The sequence below is a fragment of the Aedes albopictus genome, chromosome 2 (assembly GCF_035046485.1).
Source record: "Aedes albopictus strain Foshan chromosome 2, AalbF5, whole genome shotgun sequence".
NCBI classification, from domain to species: domain Eukaryota; kingdom Metazoa; phylum Arthropoda; class Insecta; order Diptera; family Culicidae; genus Aedes; species Aedes albopictus.
In genome coordinates, this window is record NC_085137.1 from 459842928 (window position 1) to 459868796 (window position 25869).

The 25869-nt window shown below is 40.0% G+C and overlaps 1 protein-coding gene across 1 annotated transcript in view; it reads left to right on the top strand.

Moving 5' to 3' along the window:
* The first annotated feature begins 19228 nt into the window (after window positions 1-19228).
* Window positions 19229-25869, top strand: part of LOC109407754 (troponin C) — a 38824-nt gene continuing 32183 nt past the window's right edge. The window contains exon 1 of the mRNA XM_019680926.3: window positions 19229-19771. Coding sequence (XP_019536471.3) covers window positions 19769-19771 — 3 coding nt within the window. The 5' untranslated portion in view covers window positions 19229-19768. The remainder of the gene's footprint in view (window positions 19772-25869) is intronic.

Genomic DNA, 25869 nt, shown 5'->3' on the forward strand with positions numbered 1-25869 from the left:
ATTACAACTTCGAAGACTTCGTCGACGAGTTGGAGTTTTAAGAAAGATAAAGTTGGGACAGCTGTGCACATCGAGGACGATGTGATAAGTCAAGATGGCCGAACTGTAGTTATATAAATGTATAAATGCATTATGTCACAATAAAGCACTATAGTATACTTCCATCAAGCTAGACGTGTTTTCCTGCAATACGTACATTTCAATGAAATTATTCTGTCTTATACAACTGCAGATGAATTGATCTGTTGCAATATAGAATTTCAATTATATCTGTGTTTGGATACCAATATGATTTCTTTTTTACAAACAACAAAAAAACGAAAAACGAAAACAAATCGATTTGCGAGTCTTGATATTTTGACCAACAGCTTCGTATCCAGATACTCTACCACTAAGCCGTTCATTTGATGTTGTAGGGTGCAGAATTTGGACAAATATAAGTTTTTACGGACTGGTCAGTAGCGCGGACGATGATATCTAAAAATATATAAACAAAAGACCGATCTGAACTTTACTTTGTGAACGATGCCAATTGCGCTGACGGCGGAATGTGAAGGAAAAGTTAATGTTTACGATCATCCGGGAGAAGAAAACCCTTACCTAATATCGATACCAACGGAAGTCCACGATGCGGCCAGCACGGGCCGGGTTCAGCGTTGATGTAAAATGGATACCCAGGTATGAAAATGGAATAACACCAGAATTCTCTTCAATCTTTGCAAGCATTAAAATATTAACTTTCCACTGCCACCGCAATCAGATTCCCCTCTGTATAATTTCAGATTCACAAATAAGAACTTATAAACAATCAAACACTATAGATTACACTATAATCGTAACCACTACAGAAGAGATTGTATAAGGATGCCAATATGAAATATGATTGTTGAATTACATTGTTGTCCATTTGAAATTGAAATTATACAAGAACAAGACGTAAAACATGATCGGATGAAATTGCTGGCTTCGTTAACGATTGCAGTTGATCAGTTATCGCTTTTTTATAATTTTAACTGTACATGAAAACGATTTGAAATTACCATCCTTATCTGATATCTGATTTGTTGGGCTGTCCAACATACCTCCTACAGCTCTAGGATGCCAGACCGGCGGTCCTTCAGTAGATCGGTGATTATACGAGTCCCCCAACGAGAGACCGGCAGTTAAACATACCGAGTTTCCAATCGCAAGTTCTTTTTGTACACTGGGGTCATTGCCGTTGGTCTCGGTTGGTATTTACGGCTGGCTCGCATGGCCGGACATCGACTCCCTACTTTCCGGACGACCATAGTTCACTATTCAGCTTAGAGTTCTTCCATGTCACTCGGACGTCGATCAGTCGACATGGGGATTAGACGTTGTAGCGAGCCGCTCCTCCTGGAGAACAGACGCTCAGGTTTGCAAAAGCAAACGTCCCCCTCTATGATTTATCTTCAATGATTTGAAACTTTAATATCAAAACTCAAGAAATCTCATATCACAGATATTTTTTACCAAACTTCTCAACGTATGATGCACGCGGAAAAATACTAAATGGAAAAAGATCAACCAACTAGGTGGTGGTGCTATTTTTAGTAGTTCCATCTGCAATCAACAGTCACTTTTACGATGGCAACAAGCAACTCGCCCGAACTAAAGAGCCAGCTAGCAGTCCATATACTCATTTCGACGAGGTAACATAAACGACCTCGTAACGGTTCTCGGAAAGGCGTTTTCGGAGCACGGAAAATAAAACAAAATCTCACTCGTCACCACGTTTGATCATAGGAGAATTGCAATTGCTGATCTATCACTTTACGACATTCTAAATTGCTTTGGAAACGATTTAAATACATATAATTTATGAGTAAGAATTAGATCTATCATGATTTGTCAACACTTGGTTCAATATATACCAAAACCCAGAAAGATTCAAGAACGGAACAATTCCTGAATGACCTGACTGCACCATTGCTATTATGTTTTTCGCAACAACATGTCTGCAACCGAAAACTTTTGGACCAACTGAGAAAGGTAGTTCCTTATAATACTAAAATGAGTTATATAAAATAGAAATCATGATACTGAATAGCATAGAACAATAGGTTGTTATGCATTAAGGACAAAGTGTTCGGAAGGAGTACACAGCTCAAATTTTCTTGAGTACAAATCTAGAGAACCGTCAAACGATTCTGGCTGAAAATGTAACTCAATGATTACTGTGCGGAAGCAAGCAGCCAGATGCGTATGGCAGTTCTCTAGATTTGTGCTCGAGAAAATTGGAGCTATGTACTTCAAATACTTTGTCCTTAAGGTGAAACATCAAGAAATCCCATAGCAATTTTGCATACAAACTTTAGAGGCACAAATCTGACGAACGAAGCATCGAACCAAGCCACACTTGTTTATCCTGGCTTTGCTCACTTGCAAAAAGAGCCAGCCTTTCCAAATCGAGAGCATTTGTTTACGAATTTTCAAGATTGGTGCTCTTGAAAACGTGAGTAGGGGGCCAAGTCGGCCATTGTGGCAGCCATGTTTGTACTCTCTGAAGTTTCTCCTTAACTCTGAGAGCTCTCCCAATGTAATTTATTCGACACGGAACGGTTATTCTGTCAGCAAACTAATTTTCCCCTTTACCGCTTCCATTCCTCAACTTTAGACAACGCAAAATTATTAATGTCACCACACTCACGGTAGCAGGATGCAAAAATTGTGCAGAAATTAAACTAATTAGCCACCCATATGTGCCTAGAGTAGACTCCAACTACACCGAACGTTGCGCTACAACATCCTACACATCAACACTAAATAACTGAAATTATGAGACAATTTGACACCAGCTCAACCCAAACGGTTAGCGAATCGAAACTGTTTTCTTATTCACTTTAGACTAACATCCCAACTGAGCAGCAACCTCCTTCTCAAATAAGAGCTCTATGGTCCTTCCGCAGCATCATACCAAGAGCTTTCTTTGCCAAAGTCACCATTAAAGCATTATTCGAAAAATTGCGAAAAACTGGGAGTAGTGTACTGAAAATATCTACATTTCTAGCCTGTAATTTCCTTTGAGTAAATCCCGATCGAAGAAAATCGCAATAAATAAGGTTTGAGGCGCATAAACTCATTGTCGAGATAAACATCACACATGCCATCTAACGTGTGATTCTCCACGTATTCAAAAGAAAGTCGCCATTAGTCCCTAAGAATTGCTCAGATCCATAACGGTAAACACATCGCAATCGCAGGTTCGCCTAATTGACAGTCAAAAAACAGGACCCCCATATACAATGTGACAACTTGCTGCGCGCCATTTCATTAAAGTATTTTCCTTCAGGATCATTAGACTACACTGCACTGACTGGCTGCAAGTGCAAGCAGCCACACGAGATTGGACGTCTTAATCAATCTTCCCGCGAACAACGGCAACAACATTAAGCCGGGCGCAAATAAAGTCGGAAAATAAATAACGCAATATATTGGTGTCGGTGTTTAAACATCCTTCTTGATACGCCCCCCACCGACCACGTTCGAGAAACTGTGCAAAGTCTCAGAAACGTTCGTTAGTGAGTTATGACTGTGAATGCAATTCACCCACATCTTCGCAGAAATCCGCGTCAACGAACGAAGATCGCATCTCCACGCAATCAAAAGTTTGTCTATCCATGCTACCCACATATGCGTGGTGCACGCCTGCCACCACTAGCCATGCCGACTGACTAGCTGTAGAGACATCTTTTTATAGATGATGGCGAAGCGACTATTAGGATGATGATGACGGCGACAGGAATAACTCCGTTTTGGTCATAATGCCTAGAATAATGTTGGCAGCTGGTTGCGGACATGTGCTGTGCGAGCTACGCACATTTACGCAACAGACAGTGAGGTAGTACTAGGCAACATATTAGTAGTTGGCACTAGTAGCAGCAAAGCATCAGCGAATGTGTTTATGTTTTATGTTTAGTTTGGGTACACACGTATGTAGAACATAGGAACCACTGTTTCAAAATTTAAGGGAGTGTGGTGCACAGATATACGTCCAACCGACTTTCAATCCTGAGCACCTACGGTGGTGCAGAGGGCCGAATCGAAAGATCTCCATCCTGGGCGATTGCCCGCCATTGCCTTGACCTGTAATCAGGTCTGTCGACATGCTTGATTTCGTTGTTGAGGATGCGCCGCCATGAGCCTCTGCAGTTATCGTTTCCGCCCCTGCATAGAGTTTGGCTGACCCACCTCCACTTTTACTCTCGACTTCTGTCGCTATCGGCTTTTGGTGACATCGACAATATAGCTCCACGTTGTAGATCCAATTGTTAGGCCACCCACCATGCAGGAATTATATACCACAGGTATCTATTGAAGAAGACCTGCAGCCGTTGAGTGTTCTCCACTGATACACACCATGTTTCACTGGCGTACAGCTAGATTGCACGTTCGAGTTGATAATTCGGATTTTGGTGGGTCAACTAATTTCGTTGTTTTTCCATCATTTCTTAAAATCGCAAAAGCAGCCCTCGCCTTCTTGATCCGTGCACCTATGTCGATCTTGGTGCCGCCATCGGCCCCATTTATGGGCTACCAAGATATTGGAAGCTTTCAACATTCGCCACTACTTGCCCAGTAAAGCTGGAGGGGTTGACCGCGTTTAAATCTAACGATTTGGTCTTGTTGACGTTGATGGTGAGACCTGCCGCCGATTAGCGATTGGCAAGATCATCGAGCTTGCTCTGCACGTCAGAGCGCCGTTGATCAGCCAGTTCCCGAGCAGAAGAAAAAATCAGCAGCATAATAAAATATGTTATTTTCGCTTAATAACTGAATAATGGAATCAGTAATGTTTATGTTATTAGCATAACATATTATGTTATAAACTTGTCTGTCATAAGCGGCAAAATAACAAAAATTATAACAAAAAAATATTCCTGGAAGTCTAATTCAATAACATGTTTTGTTAGATCAATAACAACTTAATGACAGGAAATTTGTGATCTTGTTTTTGTTGTGTTATTGTTCATCACATAATTGAACATTAGCTATAGTAGAATAATAACTATACTTGTTCTACAACAAAATATATTATTGAAATGTTATCGTGGGGATATATCGCAACAACTTCAACATAACAAAATAAGATTACCCAACAAAACATGTTATTAAGAAGATATATTTTGATAAGTTAACAATAACAAATTATGATATAAAAACAGGCTATCTGATTCGGTTGTTATCAATTTGCTATTCTCCTCTGCTCGGGTTCGAAGTCATTCAGGTGCTCCATGGTAATGGGCTACCACAGCGATCCACGATTTGGCTCACGGTCAATCGCACTTACCAGGATCTCGTCGATTACGATGAGGAACAGTAGCAGTGATAGGATACATCCTTGCCTCACTCCAGCAACGACCCGGATTGGATTGGACATCACACCGTTATGCAGCACTCTGCACGAAAATGCTCTGTACTGTGCTTCAATGAGGCCGATGATTTTCTCAGGGAGACTCTTGCGCCTGAGGGCTTCCCACATGTTTCCGTGATTGAGACTGTCGAAAGCTTTTTCATAATCAATAACACCAGGTAGAGAGACTCTTGGAATTCATTAATATGCTCCAGGATGATACGGAGTGTGACAATATGGTTCACACAGGATCGTCCGGCTTGGAATCCTGCTTGCTGTCGTCGGACGGTTGCGCCAATCTTCTCCTGTATACGGTTAAGTATCACTTTGCAGATGACATTGAGAACGATACACAGTACCATGATGCCCCGCCAATTATCGCATACAGTCAGGTCACCCTTTCTGGGTACCTTTACTAAGACGCCTTGCATCCAGTCGGACGGAAATGTCGCGGTTTCCCATATGTTTCAAAATAATTGAATCAGTAGTTGTGCGGATACTACCGGGTAAGCCTTGAGCATCTCAGCTGATATGCGATCGACCCTTGAGACCCTGTTCGATTTCATGCACTGATGGAGCTTCGGTGTTGACACGGGTTGGTAGCGTGGCCGACACTTGAAAAAGGTTTCCAAAGTGTTCGAACCAGCGTTTCAACTGGTCAGCCATGTCGGTTCGTAACTGTCTAGACGTGTCTTTCACGGGCATCGTAGCATTTATCTTGGTCCCACTAAGGCGACGTGAGACATCGTAGAGAAGACGGATGTCCCCGGGTTTGCTCACTCGGATGTGGCTTTCTCGCCTTCATCGGCTAGGGAGTCCACCCACGCTTTTTGTCCCGTCTACATGAGCGTTTCACTTCCTTCTCGAGAGCCAAATACCGCTGGCGGGCTACGGCTTTGGCTCCTCGTGTTTTCGCTCACTATATCGCAGCTCTGGCGTTCCTTCGCTCCTCTATCTTCCTCCATGTATCATCTGTGATCCACTGCTTTCTCCGGGTGCGTAGCTCATCCAAATTATTCTCGCCGGTGACGATAAAGGCGTTCGTGATGGCGCTCCATTGATCTTCTACGCTTCTACCTGCTGGAATATCCGCAGCACGGTTCTCTAGCTCCTCGACGAAGGACCTTTTCATCGCAGTGTCTTCCAGTCGGCGTGTGTTGAACCGGCGCCCGATTTTCTCCTCCTGTCGATGGATCCTAGCAATGCGCAGTCGGATCTTGCCGAATAGGAGATGATGGTCGGACGCAATATCGGCGCTACGTTTGTTCCGCACATCAAGAAGCCTCCGTCTCCATTTTCGGCTGATGCAGATGTGGTCGATTTGATTTTCTGTGACGCCATCACGGGAAACCCATATCACTTTATGCACTGGTCGACGAGGAAAGAGCGGTCCTCCAAGCACCATGTCATTGTTGCCACAAAACTCTGCAAACAACCTTCGCGTTGAAGTCGCCCATGAGGATCTTGATATCATCTTTCGGAATCTTGTCCACGACAGCATTCAGTTGTCTGTAAAAGTTCTCTTTCGGCAACATCAGTTGGCGCGTAACATTGGATCATGGTAAGGTTTCGAACCCGTGTTCTGAATCTGACTACAAGTATCCTCTCATTAATAGTTTCCCACTTCATGAGCGCTGCGTGGGCGTGAACGCTGAGCAGGAAACCAACTCCACGGTGTCGAGGAGCGTGTTCATCTCGTAGGCCAGAGTATAGCAGAATTTGGCCCGACACCAATCTGTGTTCTCCAAAGTTTGGCCAGCGGATTTTGCTCAGTCCTTGGATCTCAAGCTTCATACGGCATGCCTCATTGGCTAGTTGTGCCAGTTTACCCTGCTGGGCTAAGGTTAATACATACCAAGTTCCAATTCTTGTCCGTTGTTTCGCGCTAAAAGTCGTTGCCGTTGAATAAGTTTGTAATCTTTCATTTTCGGTTTCTGTAACGGTTTTTGGGTTTCGGAAACAGTAGGGGCCCATATAGCCGAGGCGGTAAACGCACGGGTATTCAGCATGACCATGCTGAGGGTGACGGGTTCGATTCCCGGTCGGTCCAGGATCTTTTCGTAAAGGAAATTTCCTTGACTTCCTTGGGCATAGAGTATCTTCGTGCCTGCCACACGATATACGCATGCAAAATGGTCATTGGCAGAGGAAGCTCTCAGTTAATAACTGTGGAAGTGCTCATATAACACTAAGCTGAGAAGCAGGCTTTGTCCCAATGAAGACGTTACGCTAAGAAGAGAGAGAGAGAGAGAGAGAGAGAGAGAGAGAGAGAGAGAGAGAGAGAGAGAGAGAGAGAGAGAGAGAGAGAGAGAGAGAGAGAGAGAGAGAGAGAGAGAGGTTGTTGCCCTAAGGTCCCCTATCCACCTTGGTGGAGCTGCCACGTCATACATTCAGCCGCTGGATGCTAAAACAGACGCTGTTTGAGCCGCACCTCCTTGCAATGTTGGTAAACTCACACTCAAAGCACACTCATGAACCGCTCCTGCGTGAGCAAACTCGCACGCGATTCTGAATCGTTTTCTCACGCGCGAGAATTTCATGCAAAATCTCGCACTCACGAGTCAAGCGCCGAAGTCTCATTCGCTTGTAAAACAAAACCAAATACCAAATACATTTGAACGACAATCAATGTTGTTGTACGCTAGATTCGCTTTTGTTTTATCATACAATCCTAAAAATTTCGATGTAAACATTAAGAACCCCAAGAAATAAAGGAATGAGTGAAATCATGAGTCAACTCATGCATGATTTTTTCGGCGGTGAGTTTGGCGAGTCAAGAATCGCGCGTGAAACAACTCAACCATGAGATTTGAGAATTTGAGTTTTTACCAACACTGCCTCCTTGGTGAACAGACGCTCGAGACGTACCTCCTCAATCTAGCTGAAGTCCGAAGGACAACAGTGCCCAGGCTGTACTACCAGCTAAGCACACAACTCTTAGCTGGCGGTCTTTTTTTTTGTTTTATATTAACGTGTATTTTAACTTAAATGCTAATTCTACACTTACACTGGCGGTCTTTGTCATCGCTTAACCCGTGGAAGCATGAGATTGGAGATAGGTACGCCAATTAAAAAATACTACATAAATTAGGAAAAGTGCATTGCTATGTCAAGAACATTAAAAAATATGTGTTGGTGCAATTGATGTAGCTGTCTCCAGTTCCATTTTCGCGGCTGTCCGGTACGCTATGAAGCTGATTTTTTCAGCATATTTGGAAGATTACATAGGCTTGTTAACTATAAAAAACGAGCTGGATTGCAAGATAACCGAGAAAGCCAGAAATTCCAACTCAAACCTTACATACTTCAAGGTTTACAAGCTTAACTTGCTGTTTGAGACTAACATAGTTTTGTAACGAAAATTTGAAGAAAATTGATTAGTCTGAAGGGGCGCTCGAAGAGTTAAAGTTTTTATAGAAAAACAAACAAAAATGAATGCAGAAATAGCACATCAACAGTTTTCTGCAGTTAGGTTGCGATGGAATGGTTCAATCAGAACTATTTTTGGCATTGTTTCACGGAATTATATGGACATCAAGTTTGTCTACGACGCTTGTAAAAAAAGGATGTCCAAGGTACAGTTCAGTATATAGAAAAACAAGCAGTTTGTATATGTATATGTAAAAATAACTAGGATGACAAAGGGTATTATCGGCAGGTTTGTTCTCTTCGTCATGAGGGGTTTTTGTCGGCCAAATTTCCTGAAACTTGTTCATATAATTTAGCTTGATTGGAAAAGATTTGAGATCAATTTTGAGTTCATCAGGTTTAAAAAAAAACATTGACGAAGAGAATAAAACGGCCGAAAATAGGGAATCGCGCTACTTGGGCGGTGGCTTCTATATTCGTCTGTTTTCCACTATAACTCAGTCAATCTTGAACCAATTGACACAATTCTTGGAATGCGGTGAGATAGGTATAGTATCTACCCGTGTACAAAATTTCAAGTCAATCGGTTCAAAATTGACCGAGTTACAGTGGAAAACAGACGAAAATAACAGACGAAGAAAACCACCGCCCAAGTAGCGCGATACCCTACGTGTGAAAGTTGCGTAACTCACCGGAACAATCCGTTCCCAGTCATCTTAGCAAACTCCAGTAGAATCACTTGGCAGGATACTGGCAGAATCGCGATGCAGGCGACTTGCTCCGCCAAAGCTCCACTCCACAAATGAGGTAACATCATACTGCCCACCTCGTTATGATGCTTGCTGTCACCAACGCTTGCTAGGGGAAGGACACCCAAGGGGAATGTCATTAATCATTGTTCACACCAAGGATCGGTATATTCGCCTCATTCCATTCATATTCACTCCTCTTTGCTGAAGGCTCAAAGCATCAGCAATCATCAACTATTGAAAACAATTTTTTTGCTCAAAATTACAAAACCAGTATTGAAAATTATTTCACTGCTATCTACATGGTAAATATAGTGTAGTGATAAATTTTGATTACTGTTGGTTGGAATTTGATCGATAAAACTGCCATTTATTTTGTCAATATGGATGATGGATTGTTTCCTCTGAAGCGAATCGAGAAAGACGCAGCAAACGGATTGTCCTGATCATACACGCAACCCCAGCAACTGACTCTCAGCAAAACGATTTTCGAATATCAGCAATGAACTTTCTCAATTGCTATTGTTTGCTCATTGCTCGTTTGTATGAATCGCGACATTAATAAGTGCGCTGATATGTCGGCAATTTGAATTAAGTGTGACGATATTAGATACAAAAGTTTCAATTATTTATTATGTTAACCACTGTTTAGTTTAGGCACAGACAAACAGACGTAACACTCTTCAAAATGGCTTGGCACATGCATTTAACGATCAATTCAAATGTCATTTAATTTGCGCGATCGTTCCACCAGATGCGCTAGTGTTCGATCGCTTTGACGTTTGCCAGTGTACACGTTGCTGAATGATGCAAACGAAAATTACAGGCAATTTGTGTAGTAGTGTGCGTGTCAGCAAAACGTCAAATCGAAATCCATCATGGCCGACAGTGTCGCGCGCGGTTCTACCAACAGGCGACAGTGTGCTCATGAAAATGACACCAGGCAAAAGTTTTTGATGAATTTCCTCTAAGAGTTACGTCTGTTTGTCTGTGGTTTATGTAATATCAAAGAACAAGCCTATCTTTTCTTTTCCCATTATTCTATCCCGTTGAAATATGAATCTACTTTGTAGTGACTTGTCAGTTTTGGCAAAATTGAAACACGTGAAACGTTTCTATCTAATTGGAAACTTCTTCTTAAGATTTTCCCATCAATATTTTTTTAAGTTTAAGTTAGCAAGAAATAATTTCGTTTATGTCCCCTAAATATCTCGTTACCAATTTTTATTTTTTGAAATACCTAACCTGGAAACAGCCGCGAGTACTTCGGTTTCCCAAACTAACATAGTATTTAAGGCAGTATAAAAAAAAATGTTTAATGTAAAATTAATGCAAAAAATGAACAAATGATTTCAGCTCAGTTTTGCTCACGTGGCGCCCGAGCCTTCCAAATGAAGGTTTTATTGGCTCAAATGCACAGTGGTCCATGAACCAGATTTACGACGAAATATTCATTTAACGCCTTCAAATGAACTTTTAGGCTAATATGATCTTCTACAAAGTTGTCCCCAATAATAAGGCCCTCTTTCCAATGTGCATGAAAATTAGGGTGGTCCATATTTTCAAAGAAATTGGTCACCAAACTTTTTTATTTGCAAGAATAACTGTAAACATTCTTCGGGAAAGTTGTAGATCTTTCAATTTTGAGCAAGTTTGCTGAAGACACTTTTTATGTAGCTTTCAAATTGACCGATCTAGAGGTATTTTTCTGAATAAGCTTAGGGTGGTTCAAGAAAAACCGGTTTTCTGGCGTTAACTTTTTCAGTTTCGATTTTTCATCAAAGTCGCCCAAGAAACACTTGTAGAGCATTTGAAGACGACCACCCTAATTTTCATGTACATTGAAAAGAGGGCCTTATTTTTAGGAACAACTTTGTAGAAGACCATTTTAATCTAGAAACCCATTTGAAGGCGCTGAATGCATCTTTCCTCGTGAATCTGTTTCGTGGACCATTGTGTAATGGGGCCGGATTAGAACGTCTGCGGCCATACAGTTCCGGACTTTGATTCGCGATTTTTTTTTTGCGAAATAGGGTTCAAAAGTTTGGATGCGTCATAATTATCCCAAGTAACAATTATAGTTTTGTGGCAATCCTGAAGTAATTTCTAAGATAGAATAATAAAACTTAGCAATAAAGCTTTTTGTTCTGCAAATCTGAGATAAAATAGGTATAAAACATTCATAAGACTAATCTGGCCCACTCTTCAGGAGATCTTCAAAGCTGCTTTTGAAGACTGCTTTGAAACTAGTTGTATTTATGTACATGCGCTGATGATTGATTATAAGAACTTCATGAAACTATAACAAGAATATCTTGAGGCATGTTGATCTTTTAGCTGTCTTTCTCAAAAGTGTCAACAGTGCATAATAAATAAAATCTTTTACCTTAGCATTATGCAGATGCAAACAAGTTTTGTTTCATGGATGAAACAATAATTGAACTGCGAATTAATTTTCATCAAATTGAAATGGCTAAAACATTTAAATTGCCTGACAGATTATTGATGACAGGGAATCGAAATTTTCCGTGCCATACCCACTTTTTCGTTGATATGCCACCCAAAACATACGAAAATTACAAAGCGCCTCAAAAATAATATCAATCATTAATATACGAAGACATAAATTTCCTTTAAGGTGACTTGGTGCATCACAGAATTTTCATAGGAATCATTGACTTTTTAATTTTCAATGATTGTTTGCCTCGCGTTTTTGAAGTGATAAAAAACGGGAAATTTTGCAGTCACGCAGTAGAAAAAGTATCATTACACTCACCACGAGTGAGCATATGGGATGATACATTTTCATCCGAATTTGCGCTTTGGTAACTGAGTTTTATCACTTTGAAATTTTGAGCGAGATTTCAATGATGCTGATGACGCACTACGCGTCGTTAAAAACAAAAGGCTACGCCACTTTTTCAATTCTTTCTAAGCATGGCTGCCGTTCTAAGCGAACAAAACTCATACAGCCGCCATCAATTTTTATAACCTTTAATCCAAACCCCCTCAAAACAATGATGGAACCAAGTCACCTTGCATGAACGCTACAGCCTTTATTGAAGATTGTTTTTACTAGTTATGATCTTGAGGCAGATTTGTTCGTCTTAAATGAAACTTATTCGTTTTATACAAGAGTAACAGCCTTTGGCAATTGTTTGTTTACGTTTTCGATGCTAGAAAGTTGTCTCTGTACATTTCGCGGTGTTACGCGTCAAGATGTGCCAATTCCATTTTGTTTCCCTCTATTTTTGCTATTAATAATGAAGTGCAACTTACTACAAAATACACTATTTGGCATGAGCTTGAGCAGAGTCACAGTAAGTACCCATTTCATTTTCGATTCGCATAGCTATGGCCTGTGTGAGAAACTGGTTGAAGGCAGGACGACAGCAGCCAGCTACTCGCATTTTTGATTGGCCGTAAAATCATTATTTCGTTGACATGATTACTTTTTAGCACAAGAATGGCTAAATTATCAGTGAGCAAACATGTTTATGTGTTTATATTTGCATGAGAACGCGGTTTTTCAACCAATTTGTTACATTCATTATTTCGTTGTCTTATCATTATTTCGCATAGTTCTTGTTCCAGAGTAATGGCTCTAGCTCAAGAATAGAAGGCTTCAAGAAGTTTTTGAAGGAGGATTAGCCAGATGAAATGCACTTGAATAAACGAAGCATAAACTTTTAATAAAATATGTTGATGTTATGTGTTGAAAATAACTTCAAATACACCTTAAAACTTATTATGAGATTTAATGCTCTTGTAAATTCAGTTGTTTTATGCGCGAATTTCAAAATTAACTTGAAGACAACTTAAAAAACGCAAACGAGCGAAGATTGTTTTCTCTTGATAAAAACAACTATAAATGTTCCATGAATTGGCCATGCTCTGATAAAGCTTCCATAAAAATAATCAAATCTAAAAGGAATTGAAATTGTTACTTGGGATAATATCCCATGTACCTTTTTTCCTTGGACTTCGTGGCGTATCTGCAAGTTCGGAAGTTATGCCCCGAAAAAAATGCGCCATTATGTCCTGGGACTTTATGGCCTCGGACTTTATGATACTGCGCCGACTCCAATTTCAAAAATGTAACATGTACAAAACGATCATAAAAACTCTGGTCGTCCACGAACATAAGAACCAGTAAACGCTAGGAGTATTCAAGAGATTTTGGGGTGCTTGGGATTATCTTTCACGGTATGCAGAAAAAAAAACAGTGTGTGCGGCTAAGAGGGCCTGCATACCAGTCAAACGGTTGGTCAAACATCGTATGGCCAACAAACAACTCTCTCCGATTGACGCAATGTTAGTCATAAACCGATCAAACATAGCACAATTCTGAGCGTGTTAATCAGTCGTGCGGCCAGGTTTGATCAACCGTTTGACTGATGTGTGGCCTCCTGAGAGTGTACCAGGATCCCACGAATTCTACATTCCCCACTGGAACTTGGCCTGCCTCGCTTCAATTTAGTGTTCTTTGAGCACTTCCACAATTATTAATTGAAGGGCTTTCTTTGCCTGCCATTACATGAATTTGTATATTGTGAGGCAAGTACAATGATACACTATGCCCAGGGTGTCGAGAAAATTTTCCTGACCGGAACGGGAATCGAACCCGCCGTCTCCGGATTGGCGATCCATAGCCTTAACCACTAGACTAACTGGAGACCCCCACAAACTCTATAATGAACCTTATATTCCAACGGTGGACAAAGCTTGATTGTAGCGGGCAAGATACGATGACCAAGCTCATAGAACACTTAGCTGAATAGCAGACTCTGTCCCAGTTCGGACGGACTGTCCGACCTGTTCGAACTGTCCGAACGATCAGTTTCTTTGGGACAAAAAAAAGAAAAAGGAAAATGAATCCTCTATCTTGGACCCATATAAAGTTTCATTGTAAACTTCGCCCACCTCACAGTAATACTTGCATCTTCTATCAGGCAGTGTTGCAAAATGAGCGAGTACTCACGCAACTAGTCAAACTCACGAGTGAGTATGAGCAGTACATCTTAAACTCACCGTGAGTATTACTCACATTTGAGTAAGCGCTGTACAACTCACACTCACTCGTGAGTATTGACGTGCAGATACTCACTCACGAGTATGCTTTACTCATATTCATACGGTAATCTAAAATTTATCTAAAGGCTTGGAATCCTATCAAACATTAAAATGGTATGTATTATTGGGGCGAATGTATTGAATCAGTAGACAAGGTTGCTTGTCAATAATTCTATTGTTTTTTTTTATTATAGTGAATTGTATCTTACTGGTAGTTCTAAGCGCTCCGTTAAGGGCGGTCCTGATGAGGTCCCCTTTGAGCCCAACAGCTCAAAATGAGGGCTTTTGTTTGAACTCAAACCTCTTGTAGACAGAGATCAATCCCCTGAAATGGCTGTCATCCACATATATCTGGCGTGACATTCACATATAATTGAGTTCAGCGTTGTTTTAAATGGACGAAATGTATTTACATGCTTGTGCGTCTTGTAAATTTAATAGAGAACACTAAACGCATTGAACAAATGTGTAAACGATCGTTTCTCAAATGCACGATAATTCGTACGACAAAGTTCGCTTCCGCACGTAGCAGATTGAAAGGCAGGCTGAAATTTCGTAAACGAGCCCGTTCGAGCCGGCTTCAAGAACTAACGCTTTCTTCAGGGGGTTGGCAGAGAGAGCAATTAAGAAAAAGTAATTTTACGGAATCGTGTGGTGTGCTCGATTGGTAGCCGATTTGACCTTGGATTTGACAGTTCGATAGCAGCAAACCTGCTGCAAAGGCGCATATAGTGCTGAATTAATGCCATTTTAGCTGCTTATTGGTTACCTGGGTGTGATTACTGGCCATGTTACTGGTAGTAATTTACTCGGCAGTTTTTTTTTCTTTTTAGGTCCGAGGCTCATATAATTAGGGTGGTCAAACTTTACATGAAAAAAAAAAACTAAGCCTTGAAAAAGCTCATGGGATTCCTTCAGAATTTGTTCCTTTTTTTTCATTCTTCAATCACTTTACCTAATTTACAGCTCTTTTGTCCACCAGGGCGTGAGCGATTCCAATTGGAAGATGTACTTACACCGAGAAAAATTTCTACTCAATGACTGAGTTGGCCTTACTCAGTAATCTAAAAATCCTGTTTTCTTACTCAGTTTCGGCTAAAAGTGGGACAACCCATTGGCAATGGGTTGTCCCACTTTTAGCGGAAACTGAGTAAGAAAACAAAGAATTTTTCGATTTCTGAGTAAGACCAACTCAGCCCCTGAGTAGAAATTTTTCTCTGTGTACACTTTGTACAGCTCCTAAATGTATTCTATTATAATTCTACTAGATCGAACTGGATTCCGCTGCGCTGTTTTCACTTTCAACACTATCATGGTAGAATGATGAGCACGAGGATGTTGATGTGTGGCTCTTGTTCCTTTTCCGGTCCGATTGGGGGTCCATTATGAGTTGCCGTTAGCCGATATCCAGGTGTCCGGGTCCGTTGGAGCATATGCTCTGAAGAGGGTCAGGTGCCAGCTGCTCTCGGGGGGAAGAGTAACTGACGAAAAATTGCAAGTGCCGGGCTGGGATCGAACCCATGACCATCCACTTATGAAGTGAACGTGTAGCCACTACGCTACGGGCCCTGGCAATTTGGTCCTTTTGTCACCCATAAGTTCCAATAAAGTTTTGTTTCAATTCTATCAAGTCTAAGCACTTTTTTATGAAACATCCAGCGATTTGTGCTGATAGGGCACAAAGTTGTACCGGACTCTAGCAAAAAATTGCTTAAAAATCAACTATTCGTTTTGCTGGTTCTTGCTTTGCTGGATGCGTTTAGTGTATAAGTTTCATGTTCGAAAGTTGAGTACTCGAGTAAATTTACTATTTTATGTAAATTTTAACTTACAAACTGATCAAGTGTTTAGTATTAGGAAAAACGTTACTTTTCCTTACGGAATAATAGAACGGACTATTTTTCCGCGCAGAAAAAAACTATAGCTCTTTTAGATTTACAAGGGAGCCGTTACCAGTGTAAAACTTTTTTTCCTTACTTGCCTACTCAAGTAATTTTGAAGCGAAACCACTATTTGTCCATTATATGCCCTATATTTTTGCACAGTAATAGAAACTAGCCACATGGGAAAAAAACGATCAAATGTATGCAGAAAAGAAAAGTTTTAAATGTTTGGACCTAGGAGATGCTATAATTGACCCTACCATTTTAAATTTGAAGGTAGGTAAATATATGCCAAACATCTTTATTGAATACCGTAAACAGCGGTTTTCAGATCGTGCACCGCGGTGCACTTGGTGCACCGCGAAGCCTTGTCAAGTGCACCACGACAATTCTGAGTATGCTACAAGTCTGATGAAAAATTCTTCATTAATTCATCGACCAACAACGAGAATAACTGATAGCAGTGTTATATGACTATTGTATCTGAAATATTTAATTTAGGAAACCTTGAGAAATCAGAGCAAAGCATCTCTGCGGCAGACAGAAAAATGTTTAAATAAATCCTTTATAAGTTTTCTAAGAAGAAAAAACTCTTATGAATTTATACCATTAATCTTAGAAGGTATGTTGGAACGTATTCTCCAGAATTTTATTAAGAATTTCAAATGGAATATGACTAGTATTTTCAAGAATCTAAGAAGGTATATTTCATTTACTTTTGAAGTAATTTACCACGAACCATACAACAAGTATGTTATTATTTCTCTGGGAATTTGACTCAGATATTTCAAGAGGTATTTTCAAGTTCTGAAAACAGACAACTATTTTGAAGATATTTTTTTGAACCCCTCTAGAAATCTTTCATAAAGAATATTTACCAAAAATCACACCGGTTATCCAGAAATCCAGGGATCAACGCAAAACTTCACTAAAATTAACCAAACACTAATATCGCCAGAACCAAGATCATGACCCGACGTATGCGAAAAATGTTATACCATTGACAAAGTATGGTGAAATATAGAGATTTCCTAATTGATGATATTACTTTGCATGCGTAGGTAAACAATAAGAGTTTTTAGCCTATGGTGCCAAAGCTCTCGAGGAGATTCACCTTTCCTCGAAAACTGTGCCTTGTATATAAATAATCACCATTGCAGTACAGAACAAACGAAAACATCATTTCAAACCAACAAAAATAACTTACTCACTAAACTCACCGTGAGTAAAATGAGTAACTCACGCGTGAGTAATGACGTCATACTCTCGCGTGAGTATTACTCACAAGTATGACGTCATTACTCACGCGTGTGTATACTCATACGCGAGTAACTCACAGCGTGAGCATTACTCGCAAATGAGTAAGGTGAGTGAGTATTTTTTACTCGTGAGCATGAGTTTCGCAACACTGCTATCAGGTCGCCACCTAACACATAAATCAACAGCAACAAGTAGCATCGAAAACTCGATCCATCATCATCCTCCGAAGTTCACCACTCCCCTACGAAAACCAGCTTGGCAAGCAGCTATAAGATATGAAAATGGTATCCATTCTTACAACCACGTTCAACGGCAGTTACTATACTACTTTTTTTCGACGGCGACGATCATCACTGAACACTGACTCTGAAAACGTTCATATTGCTCAAACTCGCACACGCACACTGAGCATACACATGCGCAACGCCGCCGCCATCATCAGCCATCCTCGCACGTGCACAATCCCCCCAAACGCATATCTGATCTTACGGATCAGAGTTTTCCCGAGTTTCCCCAGACCGCATGCACGCCAGTCTAGTTCGTTATCCCTATGCCGTTTCTACTGCTGTTTGCACAAACAAAATAACAACATGACCAATACCACCACTATTGCACAGTGGGATGCGGTGGTATAGAAATGGTTAACATTATTCTGTGGAAATTTACAACTTGGTACAGTCGGGTCTCCTATAAGACGCTGCCACCCTCTGCAATTCTTAGCTGTCTTGCAACCGGTCCAGTTGATTTTTTGCCTGAAGTAACGCTATATTACAGGCTAGTCACATACCGAAAATGAAATAAATTGGTTAAAAGACAACGAAGTATATTTCTAGGGATTCAACCGAGGATTTTTGGTGCTACATTGAAGGGTTCAAGTAACACCACAAAATCCTCGGAGAAATCTCCGGAAAATTTCTAGCAAGATCTCTGAATACACCCGATTCCGTTTTGCACGGGGGATACGTACCGTGCAAAAAAAGTTTTTGATTCAAAATTCGAAAAATCGTGCAAAAAAATAACATCATTTCTCAACGAATCATGCAAAATAAGAGTTTGAAAATGTTTTTTGTATGTATTTTTTTTTTTGCACAGCCGCGCAAAAAAAAAAAACTTTGCAAATATAATCGGGTGTATAGGGGAAATTACCTATTCTCGGCCGTTTTGTTCTCTTCGTCTTAAGGGGTTTTTTGAAACCTATTGAACTCAGAGTTGGTCTCAAATCCTTCCCAACTAAGCTGAATTATGTGGCCTAGTTTCAGGCCATTTGGCTGACAAAAACCCCCCATGACGAAGAGAACAAACCTGCCGATAATACCCATTGTCACCCTATAAGAAATGATTGAAAAATTCTGATATTATTCTGTTTAATGTCTACCGGAAAATATCACTCACTGACCACTATTCGTCATTACACACCAGCACGCAAGCAGCGAAAGGAAAACAACAAGGAAAACAGCACCCGAAAGACGGAATAACGGATTTTAATAAAAAGGCAGACGTGCGCCGATCCGCGCCTAAATGTGAATACACCCATCGTGGAAAACCATCATCGAGCAGAAAGACACCATCATTTCGTTTTTTTTGGTGCGCGTGAAAAAAAAACTCACAATCAAATATACAAAATCTTCTGCACCGTGCAAGTATTGCGAACCGTCGTCGTCATCTGTAATAATCATCGTCGCTCGGATTATAGTCCCTCAATTGGAGAAAATCCAACCCGGCCCGTGTGTGTATAGTGCATTACCAGAATCAGAATCGAGTGTGGATCGCGACTTGGCGGAACGAGTTTTGGGATTTTCGTCGGATCAGCCAGAATCGAGACCATCAACCGCTTCAGTCGGTGTTTTTGGGTCGCGTCGAAACCATCGCGATAGAAACCTCCGCGCGGACGACGAGCATTTTTCGGAACATTCGGTGCTACGGTTTTTATTGAGAGTGTGAAGTTTGTGCAGTAAGAGCGGTTAGGAAGCGCAACCAGGTGCATTTAGTTGGCAGTGATTTTACACACTAGTGTCTATTGTTTTGTGCTTCTGTGAAGTTTACATCAACACCAGGAAAACATGGTTAGTATTGTGGGATAGTAGAGACCTGAATAATGGACATGGTTAGGAAGATTGGTGGAGTCGCATGGTATTTTGTCAATGCGAGTAATAATATTCTAATCATCATCTAAAGCTCAAATAAAGCTTTAAAATTAAAAATGATATTAATGAATAAACCGATTTTTACCTCAAGTGCAATAATGTCATAGAATTTTTATGCGGATGTAACAATTTTTTCCTCTTATTATTTACTCAAGCCATCTCGACAGGGATTTTATTTCGGGCAGTGTTCCGATTAATACTCAGTAAATGTTGAACCAATTGACACATTTTTTGGAACGCGGCGAGATATTTCAAGTCAATTGGTTTGGAATTGACTGAGTTATAGCGAAGAAGTGCTTAAAATACCAGTCACTGCCCAAGTGGCTCAGTAACCTTCATAGCGAATTCTCAGAGCTAATCAGTAGTGTGACTCAAGCTAGTATGGAAAAATCACACTTGTCATTTCCTTTTACACCATGATGCACTGGTAAATTTGCAGCTAAATCCGTTAAAATTCGAAGGGTGTTATATCCATTTGATGTTTGTATGAACTTTTCTCGTGACGGGAGATTACTTACCTTCAATCATATTTCCGATAAATGTGACTGAGGCCTTGGATGTGCCGAAAAACTTGGTGAAAGATTTTAAAGTGACAAGTCGCTTATGGGATAAGTTATATCACACTCCTTTTCCACCGAAACAACGAAATTTGTTGCTATTCTTTAAATGTTTGAATTGGACATACGGTTTCAAAACTTACGCGCGTCTGATCGCTTTGAAGTTTTTGTCGAAATTTATAGGCACACGCAAGACATCATCACTCCAAACCGATGAATAAATTAAGATCATCTCACAAGAAAAATACAATGTTTTCCCAAATAAATTCAAATACGAACTTCAAATGAGTATAGCACAGCTCAAATGTTAACAAATTTAGCTGTATATTGAACTGGAGTGTTATGGCATCATGTAGAAAGAAGTAAGAAGTGAACCATTCAGAATTTTCGACAATAGGCTGATCAGGTTTAAAGGGATATTTTCAAGGAAAATCAAAAATTAATCCAGTTTTTGAATAAACTTAAACATTTCAGACAGCTTTCTCAGATAATGAAATGACATGCCAATGTTTAGACGTGGCATTGGCTTACGGAAGACCGAAACTTCGGGAGAATAGGCAACAATCGTTCTTGTTCTCTGGTGTCCTGAGTGGAGTTATTCATAAGGGTGTGCACGCACATTCTATTAAAAATTTTATCATTTATCATTTAATGATCTCTAGTTGGAAATTTCCACACTAACTGGTGCTCAAGTAACAATCCTAATTCTATTTGGTTTTATTTGTTTTTATGATAGTTTTATCGGAACATTGCATATTCTAGTTGATCTTATCGGAGTTTCAGCTGAGCATAGCTATTCTTCATCAATATGTGGTTTTAAAAACACCTCCAAGAATACTTGAGGTTCAGTTCATAAAACCATAAACACAACAAGAACTGTTGAACTTATTTTCAGTTTTATAAGGTTCTTGTGGTTATCTTCAATCATCCGTTCTTGATCAAGAGCAACTGTTCTCGCATGAGAACAGTTTCGTTCATGAAAAATACGAGAAAAAACTCAAGCATCAGATTTTGATTCTCATCATTCCATTATTGCTGCCAATCAAGAACACCTATCCGGAAACCCAACCGCGACGCGGTGCAGTGCCAAGTTCCTCCGGTTGCAGCATCCGAAATGAGGTTGATTTGGTCATCCAGGACGTCGATTCCCTTGTAATCGGGAGTCAAATAATCGACCTGCGACACCACTTACCTGTTGGAAATGCTGACCGGAGGAATAAGGCGCTGCACCATGGCCGGTTCCCGAAAAAGGTCTGCCTGGTTGGCAACGAAGTTCACAAAATCCACCGCGGTGCGATAATTTATTGTTTGTTTACAATTTATACATGTACATGATTTATGACGTTCTCGGCGGAGTTTGCATAAACCTACATCAAGAACGTTATAAACCTGAGTACTCTTGAGTAATACTTCTTACCCTTGCATAAGATGAAATAAATTTAAGACGTTCTTGATGGAGGCCAACCAGGCTGCATTGAGAACGTTATAAATCCTAGTATTCTTGAGTTATGCTTTTAGCTCTGGCATGAGTTGAAAGAAATTTAAGACGATCTTATGGTGATGTTGATTAAAACCATCGATGATGGACCGACCACCGGCCTAGATTTCAATGGAAGCCATGTTGAGAAAACTCATGAGCAATGTTCGCATGACCAGGAATTATATTTTTAAATATTTTATTAGTGCGTTATAATGGAAGCGCGTTGCCATTTTTGGAAGTATCTTGCAACATATATAAGACGAATTTTGCTTGGCATTTGGCATCCTTGCTACATCCCGGAAATATTTCCAATTTGTGTAATAAATTAATCCCGATTACAATAATGTGTCATTTTCATTGTGTTTTTAATTTCAATTTAATTCACCAAACTTTTCTGTCGACATAAAAGCTGCACACTGACAAATTTATTATCGTTTTATCGTGCACTTGAAGAATTCTACAAGGAGAGAGCAATTCGCCTTGAGGACAACTTGGGAAGTACAACAAGTATTAAGAGAAATTTAAAAACAACTCTCCAAGAGCATCTTAGGATGGGCCTCTTTGATCTTATGGCGGGTTTATGGTTGAGTTGATGTCGTGTTGTAGAGCAATTTGGTTTATGCATGGTTTTAAAGAACAGGTGTTGAAGAATACTTCAAAAGCATTATAAAATTAATTTTGTTACTTGGGTTCTCAAAACTAATCAGTAGTGTGATTCAAGCTGTATGGAAAAACCGCTCTTCGCACACCACACCATGATGGACAACAGTGACCCCACACCGATGAATTACCTTAATTTTTGTACACTATTTATGAATCATCATGTTGATCAAATGGAGTGATCCATAAATTGTGGTCATTTTTGCCGATTCATAAATTGTGAGGTCACTGTAGTTCAATTTGCAACTTAATCCGTTAAAATTCAAACGGTTCACTATCCATTTAAAGTTTGTATAAACTTTTCTCAGTCTTTAAGTAGAGAACATTTTTTTTTTTTTTTTTTATTCCGTGTTGGGTATTAGCATCACTGCGACCATTGTTTTGATCTATTGTGACATATTCCCCATTTTTGTTTAGCTTTGTCTGGATAACGTACCACTATTGGGAGTGGTCGTCATCACTTGACATAAAGCATTTCCCCAGCACTGTACTACACATCGGATGAAGTGCAATACCGTACTAGGATTTGTTCTCCAGATTTCAAAGGGTTCAAGTAGCCCCTTATCGAAGAACCTAATTCTTTGATTAAAAATTGCCGGACAATGGCATAACAAATGTTCTGAGTCTTCCTTTTCTGTGTTACAAAAACGACACAGATCATTTTGAAGTTTTCCGATTAGCTTCAAATGATATTGACTCGGACAATGACCTGTCATAAGACCAGTATACATACTAATATCTTTCTTGGAGAGTTCCAATATTTTGCGAGTCATTTTTACATTCGGATCAATGAAACGTTTCGCCTGCCTCGCTATTGAAGTGTTTTTCCAATTGGCATCCACTTTTGATAATTCCCATACCTTCAGCTCCATTTTAAGAGATGCAGTAGAAAGCCCGCAAAAAGGTTCTGGTCCTATAAATTGGTGTGACGATCCGAGCCTAGCTAACATATCTGCTCTTTCGTTACCTTCAATTCCGCAGTGACCAGGAACCCAGTATAGATTGACTTGATTACGACAAGACATTTTTTGAAGTGATTGGACACATTCCCAAACATGTTTAGATGTACATGTCGCCGAATTTAGAGCATTCAGGGCTGCTTGACTGTCCGACATAATACAAATATTTGAATGCCTGTAATTTCTGCGCAAGCAAATAACAACACATTCCAGAATTGCTTGAATTTCCGCTTGGAAAACAGTTGGCCACTTGCCCATCGGAATCGATAAATCTACACCCGGGCCAGTCACTCCTGCTCCAACTTGATCGTTCAATCTTGAACCATCTGTATAGAAAACTATTGATCCGGATCGAAGGTTCGGACCACCCGATCCCCATAATTCACGTTCAACGTTAATCACTTGATATGAACGATTGAAGTTGTATTTTTTCGCCATCCAATCTTCATTATTCAGTATCAAGGGATTAACATTAAATTTTTCTTAAGATGCTGAGATGACCTATAAGATCACCTGCAAAGAGGTTCACAGATCTTTCAATCCTTAGAGCACTCTTTTCAGCTTCTAATTGCACGAATTGATGTAATGGAAGCAAGTGAAGCAAAGCATCGAGTGCTTTCGACGGCGTACTCCTCATTGCACCAGTAATTGAAAAAGTTGCTAATCTCTGTAGCTTTTCTAGCTTTTTTTGTGCACCTTTTTCCCTAGTCTTAGGCCACCATACCAACGAAGCGTAGGTAATCCTGGGTCTTACAATTGCCAAATAAATCCATCGGATCATTTTTGGCTTTAGTCCCCATTGCCTACCAAAAGTTCTTTTACTTATCCATAGAGCATTTGTCGCTTTTTTAATTGCATACTCCAAATGATTATTCCAGTTGAGTTTGCTGTCAAGTAATACACCTAGGTATTTGACCGTATCTGAAAGTTCCAAAATTGTTCCTTTCAATCTTAAAGTTCCAATCGAGTAGTTTCTCTTTCGTGTAAATGGCACAATAGTAGTTTTAGAAGGGTTTATATTTAGCCCTTCCCTACTACACCACAAAGAGACTAAATTTAAAGCACTTTGCATTCTGCAGGTGATGATAGAATCATATTTACCACGAACTAGTATGACTATATCATCAGCGAAGCCAATTACCTCGAATCCTTGAGATTCCAAATTTTTGAGAAGATCATCAACTATTAATGACCACAATAGAGGTGATAGCACGCCTCCCTGTGGACACCCTTTTACTGCTCTGACACTAATGGAAGAGCTTCCAAGGTTTGCCGATATTTCTCTGTTTGATAACATCTCGCTAATCCAATCAATAATGCAATTGTCGAAGTTACGTTTCCTCATTGCAGATATCATTGAATTATGAGATGAATTGTCAAATGCTCCTTCAATGTCAAGGAAAGCTGCAAGTGAAATTTCTTTTGATTCCAAAGACCTTTCTAATTTTGTAACAACTGCATGTAGTGCTGTTACTGATGATTTGCCTTCCTGATACGCAAACTGAAATTTGCTTAAAGGAACTTTGGCTGTATATGATGATTTAATATGCTCATCGATAATTTTTTCCATCGTTTTTAGTAAGACTGACGATAAGCTAATCGGCCTGAAGGATTTTGGTGATGTCCTATCCTTTTTATTAGCCTTCGGGATGAAAGTAACCCTAACTTGTCGCCACTCTTCTGGAATATAGCGTAATGATAAACTTGCTTGAAATAGTTCCGTTAAAATGGGTATTAATATCGCCTTTCCCTTCTGCAGTAGTACAGGATAAATTCCGTCCCTACCAGGAGATTTGAAGGGATCAAAGGTGCTAATCGCCCATTCCACTTTCTTTTCAGTAAAAGTTTGTTTGGCCAAAGTGCAGGCATCTGTCCTGGACCTTTCTAACACAGTTGAATCATTTATTGCATTATGATTATTAGTCCTGGTTTCACAGCTACCAGTCCCTGATGCAGATGTACTTTGGTCATCATTTGAATTGATAATAGAACAAGGAAAGTGCGTCTTCATCATCAACTCCAATGTTTCATTAGCCGAAGTAGTGAAAGAACCATCTTCTTTCTTCAATGTTCCTAAACCATTGGAATGATCTTTAGCAAGGATTTTTTGCAACCTTGCGGTCGCAGGAGTATTTTCAATGTTTTCACACGTATGCCTCCAGTGTACCCTTTTTGATCTCCTTATTTCTTTATTGTAGGAAGTGAGGGATTCTTTGTACTGATCCCACTGTTGTGTTCGCTTAGCCCAGTTGAAAAGCTTTCTGGTCTTTTTACGAAGTTTCTGTAACTTGTTGTTCCACCACGGCACATCTCTACTTGTAGACCGTTCCTTAGTGGCGCAACTTTGATTAAAAGCATATC